Below are 6000 nucleotides of genomic sequence, written 5' to 3'. Positions count from 1 at the left end.
AAGTCCTGCCCAAAATGCCGATTTGTGAACAAATTATTGTTGTTGTAAACCACTAAGTTTAGGGGTAGTTGGTTACACAGCAATAGATACTGGAATACCCCCACAACATTACATACCTTAATCATAAACTGATTTTCTCAAAATGAGAGCAAAAGCCAGAACATACCAACTCCATTGCCTCAAAGCTAACGTAGTCAAATCGATCATCTGTGTGGTTCCAAGAGGCCATGGAGGTCGGAAACAAACAAAAACAGCCAGGCACCTGAAACTCTTCACTGCTTTATTATGATGCACCCACAATACAGAACCTCTCACACATCTGTGAAAGGGGTAGGTTACATTTCTCTTTGGGAGCACCTTCATTTTTGTTTCTGTTACCACTCTGAAGAAAGTAAATCGTTCTCAAAGAAAGAAATTTTCAATTCCAAATGTTTAAGACTCAAGTTGCATTGTGTTTTGTTTGTAAAGGACATAGTATATTCTAGCCAGAGCTAGAATCTAGAAGATTGCTTTGTGGCATTTTAACTTTGATGCAGATCAGAGTCTTTACTGTCTTGTTGAACCAGTCTCTAATTTTCATATGCAACTTTTCATATCAAAAATGTTTCATTTTTACACCTCTACCCACAAACAGACGCTGTTTTAAAAGAACACATACACACAAATTTAAAACCAATCATGGACCACAGCATTTCTAAAGGGGAAAATGAACTTTTGCTGCCCTCTCCTGCTAAAACAATGAAATTCTAAAATACCAAAAGATTTATGAAGCTAAAGGGAAATCCTCAAACTAAAAGCAATGGATATGTCATTCTCTTCATACTTCAATCAAGAAATCAGACAACAACCAGAAAATGTATTGGTAATATTTATATTTGAAAGCTCCCACTGATACATGAGGCTTGGATTACAACTTATTTACAATGAGTGATTTCAAATAAAAACAAAACAAACCAAAAAAAAAAAAGGAAAGTAAGATAGAAAGGTAGGGATGGAGGGAGAAAGATAAAGAAGGGGAAAAATGAAGGAAGCTAGGAAGGAAGGGGGAGGGAGGGAAATGAGGAAAGAGAGGGAAGGGAGGGAGGGAGGGAGGGAGGAAACCTATATTCATAAACATCATAATATGGGATGTTTATTTCCAAGAGAGATACTATTGCTGCTATCATGCACAAGAAGCAGCACAAATTAACATTCCACTAGATCAAAATTTGCTCAACTTTCTATCAAGATGCACAATCTTTCAGATTTTCAAAATTAAATATTGAGGAATATAAAATGCATTGCCAATATGCCTACTAGAAAAATCCTTTGTGGCTCACTCCTTAACTCCACTTAGAGAAGCAGCTGAGCCAGAATACAAAAATAAAAATATTGATGTGCAAATAAAACATCACTGATCATGTCTGGTGCCACCTTTTGCTATAGGTGACTGTCACTTTGTGATAACATTGGTAATAGCATCAAAAAGGAAAATCTCTTCATTCCTGGGCCAGGTCAGTGCATCCAATTAGAGGAAAAAATCAAAACAGAAAAAGAAAAAACTCAAAACACTTAAAAATGCCAGTAACATTCATACATCTTCCCTTTCCCACCCCACCCCCCATCCCCACAAAAAAATAAAAAAGCTTTTAAAGCTCTAAATATACTTTTTAAAATGTCTTTCCATTGTGTGATTGAGCCAAGGGCTATACTTTTTAGTACAGCAGGTGCAATTACAATTCCTGGCTCTGCACCCTGGACTGTCCCACGCATAGAAGGAGGTAAAAAATAAATTAAAACCTTCCATTTAGGCAAACAAGCCCTAGATGAAGGAGTGTAACCCTGCTTGTGAGTATCCAGTGGCTTCGAGGGTATTTATTTCTTTACTTTTTTATTTTTTCTTTTATATTATAAAAAGTCAGATGGGGGAGTGCAAAATACAATAAAATTAAAAAGGACAAAAATGAAACACTGAAGGAAAACAATTGGGGACATTTGCACGATGAGAAAAGGAATGCATGCTTGATTCACGGTATGAGATGGATCAGTTCATTCACGTAGTTGTTCTAGGCCCACAGTCTAAGGCCTTGGCATCATTCTAAACCACAGGTGTTTTTTTTGTTTTTGTTTTTGTTTTTCTTGAAAAGACACTCTTAATCCTATCCCTGAAACCAATATGGTAGGGATAAGTTTGGAGTGATCATCACTCACTAACTACAATATTTGCTATTTAAAAAATATATTTATATATAGTTCTGGAAATTATGAAGGAAACAAAATATAACACAAAAATGCATTTGTCACTATTAACTAGAGTTGCAGCAACAGCAGAACTGGGAAGGGACAAGAAGAGACGGCTGCTGTAAATGCAGCAAGTATGTCCTTAAATATGTCACATAGTGCAACAGTCAGATTACTTCAGTTACTCTGCGTCACCAGACACAACATGACAAATGTCACATTGTCACTTGCAGGTAAAAAAGAAAAGACAGCGTTTCCTCTCAGAAGTTGCCCTATGAATTTTAGACATATAGCTATAATTTCTTTAAATATGTCTAAAATTTGGCTTTACTCTTCTCAGTTTGGAATGATCAACATACATAATTGACATCAAGGATATTTGTGTAATTCTCACCTTAACTCTGAGGACAGGGTAAGGTACAAAAAAGCATTCTGGTCTTTCTCATTTCAAATGCCTGCATTCCATTCCAACAGGCAGAGATATTTCATAAACCTGTGATTTTAAAGTTCTCATCTATAAAGGTGAATTAATAGCAAACAAAAGTTTACACTATTAAAGATAAATGTAATGCATAGTCAAAACCAAAGAGCTAAAGGAGATGATTTATTACAAATTTATTTTTATCTTTAGTATTTGAATTTGCACCTTTTTTCCAGCACATTTAAAGTAAGTTTGTTTCATCCTTGGCAGCCTCTGCCAACTTTAAACTGAAACCCCATTAATGTTCTTTTTAGAAAAATCTATTAATTCCATTAAACCATGTTGTGTATGGTGTTGCATATGACTTTTCTGTTTCTTTTTCAGATTTTACAATGCCAAGTTATGTTTTGTTTTTTGTTTTTAAAGCTACTGAGATGATAATTTCCATAATCAGCTTACTTTTACACACAAACTGTGACCTGATAATCCCGAAACACTTAATAAAGAAAAGTCAAGGCTTTTTTTCCCTTCCTTTTTCTTAGAAACAATAAAACTGCATATTCTACTTTATATTTAAATGGAAGAAAAATATACAAGCCCAAATTTATATTGCATTTCTATTAAGAGCAACAACAGTTCCTATGTTCACGTTTGCTACTATCACAATTCAAAACATGAACATGGAATCAGCTCTACACCAAGAATACTGCTAGAAGTGATGGTTTAGTATTATCACCTTACTGCTGTCATGTCCATAACAAGCAAAAACGTCCTGGGAATAAATCCCAAAACACATACCTTTCAGTACAGAATAATGCAACTGCTTTAGGTAAATACATGTTCTATTCAACATGTAAGAATCCTCTTTTAAATAGAAAGCAGTGAGCCAATAAGATCTATCTATAATGCAGCCCTAGATTTTGTTTTTTGGTTTTTTTTTTAAACAATTTGGTCACAATGCACCTTTGATATAAAAGCATTTTTAAACTTTATTATTAATACTCAGGACATTAGGAATTTCCAGATTTTTTTCAGTAGCATTTGTAGAACCACTTTTGGTAACAAATACAGTAGTTAGGAATATGCATCCAATTCAGAATGCATAATAAATGTTCATCCCGAATCCTTTCTTGCTAAAAACAGGGCTGGCGCTATGATGAGATATAGAACAAGAATCTACAAAAAACACTGTAACATGTTTGTTGTTATTTTTCCTCAGAGGCTACATCCTCTTTTGCTGGAATACTTTATAAATACATATTAAAAAGTAAGGCAACAACTCCAAACAGTCCAAGCTGTTTGCTCAACTCTTTTCCCAATTAGATTCACAATCCCTGGTGATCAATTTCATGGTTGTACTGTTTAGTGTTTATCTTTCTTATTTCAAAATGGTCAAAAAGGATGTTTTCCTAACATATCTAAAACATCTCTGGTATGTGTGTTCAATGATGTATGTAACTAATACTGGCCAGGTACTGAAGCCTGTGACATCCCAGTGCCTGTTTTCAAAGGATTCAAGACATTGATTTGGATTCACCGTAAACTGATGCACGAATCCAAAATTCCCTTCCCTACTATGTTTATCACCTCTTCTCTTTCACTCCTAATTTTAAAACTAAAGGAGTACCAGGACTATCTGGTTACTGGAAAGATGTTCACCCCAGTAAACAAAACTTTTATCAGGGACCTTTACAATTCATGGCCCCATTCCATGTGGACATTCAACTCATGAAGATGTGCAAAAGGAAAAGATGTTGAATTACAGTCAAGTTATCCAGAGAGGATGTTATACAAACTTATAAGGAAATGACAGTCTTTTTTTTCTTCCATTTACTATAAATACATGTAACAGACAGCTTAGCAGAAAGACAGGCTAAATTTAAGATTGTTCACATTTGAAAATTGTATCATACTCTCTGCTAATGATAAATAAGGAACTCCTGACAATGGAATTTTAACATAGCAATTTCATCAACAGATCTTTGAAGACTTTTTTTTTTAAAGAGGTTTAGAACAATGATTATGTTTGCAAAGTTCTGAGAAGTCCATCTACTGTCCAAACTTTGGATTAAAGTCCTTATTTTTTTTTCCTTTACTTAGAGACAGGTATATACAGTGCTGTTGTAATAATGAAACAAATGTGAAATCTACTGTAAAGTTGCACAATACAGAAAACTGTTGCTCCATCTTCTACTACATAAATGTGTGACTCCACAGGTTAGTAATGTTGTTGTCATTATTTTCTGTTAAGTTGGAATTATCCCATCACGTCTAAGACCTCTCTTTAACTCCAGATCCTCCAATTTTTTCCACAATTCTTCACGTTCCTTTTCTTTCTTTTTCTCACTGGGGAAGGAAATAGAATGCAATGTAAACAACCAAGAAGGTTTAAAGATATTACTCAACAATAACTATCTTTGACATACTTTTCCCCACACATATTTTTTAAATTCTTTGAAAAGTTTGGCATTAAGTTTGTGAGTTTTTTTACGTTTTGATTTTTCACTCTTGCTTTTTTGTTCCCTTTGGCACTTATATAAGCACAAAAGTAATATTAATGAACAGAATAGGAAATGACAAGAATATTTTAAGATTTCACATTAATATTCTTTTATACTTAGCTTATTACAGAAAATTAACTTCAAAATTCCTTTTAAAAAGGGGGGGGGTAGGTTTATGTGTACTAGTTATCCAAGACCAAGGGCACATTAGTATCCTTTAGTTGGGACCTAGTTAGAATCTAATTTTTTCTTTGTCTCCAGACAGAGGTTTTCAAGAGGGATAACAGTGATATAAAGGACTGACATTGATACAGAGAGGTTGACATTGATACAAAGAATGCAGTACATCTCCTTATTAATATGTATTTTCCATATATCCTGTATTTTTCAACTATTAGGAAAATCTTGTCTTTACAAGTATTAAAAGATCAAATGATTAGCTCATTTTGAACCTATATATACAACCAAATTAAACATTTTTCTTTGGTAGTTCAATTTTAATGACCTGGACAGAACTTTTGTGATACTACTACATATTAAATTTTTAATGTACCTAGTCTTCAAATTTATTTCATTACTAATTTGGCTAGTGATTTCCAGACTTTCAGATTACACTGCTTGTTAAAATTTACAAAAGACTTTTATGTCCAAAAATTTTTATCTTGTCAAGAACATTTAAAAATTAGCATATCTAAAATAAAAGGCTGTTTTAACACCAACCAAGTAGCAATATATAACTCTACTGCAAGTTTTAAAAATTCACCTTTATTAAAAATAATTCACTGCACTGTCTTTAGTTTTCTTATGTTGTGGTGAAAAAGAAAAGGCAGACTCAGCTGACTTTGTAAATCCATGAAT

At 33.6% G+C, this 6000-nt stretch overlaps 1 protein-coding gene across 4 annotated transcripts in view; it reads right to left on the bottom strand.

Moving 5' to 3' along the window:
* Positions 1-266: 266 nt before the first annotated feature.
* PPP2R5E (protein phosphatase 2 regulatory subunit B'epsilon) overlaps positions 267-6000 on the bottom strand; it is a 193611-nt gene continuing 187877 nt past the window's right edge. For 2 of the 4 annotated variants that reach the window (XM_058293304.2, XM_058293303.2), the window contains exon 14: positions 267-4987. In XM_058293304.2, the coding sequence (XP_058149287.1) occupies positions 4888-4987 (100 nt within the window). In that variant the 3' untranslated portion in view covers positions 267-4887. The remainder of the gene's footprint in view (positions 4988-6000) is intronic. The other 2 variants (XM_058293307.2, XM_058293306.2) reach the window with 1 other exon arrangement.

Source organism: Dasypus novemcinctus, chromosome 3, assembly GCF_030445035.2.
Source record: "Dasypus novemcinctus isolate mDasNov1 chromosome 3, mDasNov1.1.hap2, whole genome shotgun sequence".
NCBI classification, from domain to species: Eukaryota; Metazoa; Chordata; class Mammalia; order Cingulata; family Dasypodidae; genus Dasypus; species Dasypus novemcinctus.
The sequence above is the reverse complement of the archived record's forward strand: the minus strand, read 5'-3'. Positions and strand labels throughout refer to the sequence as shown.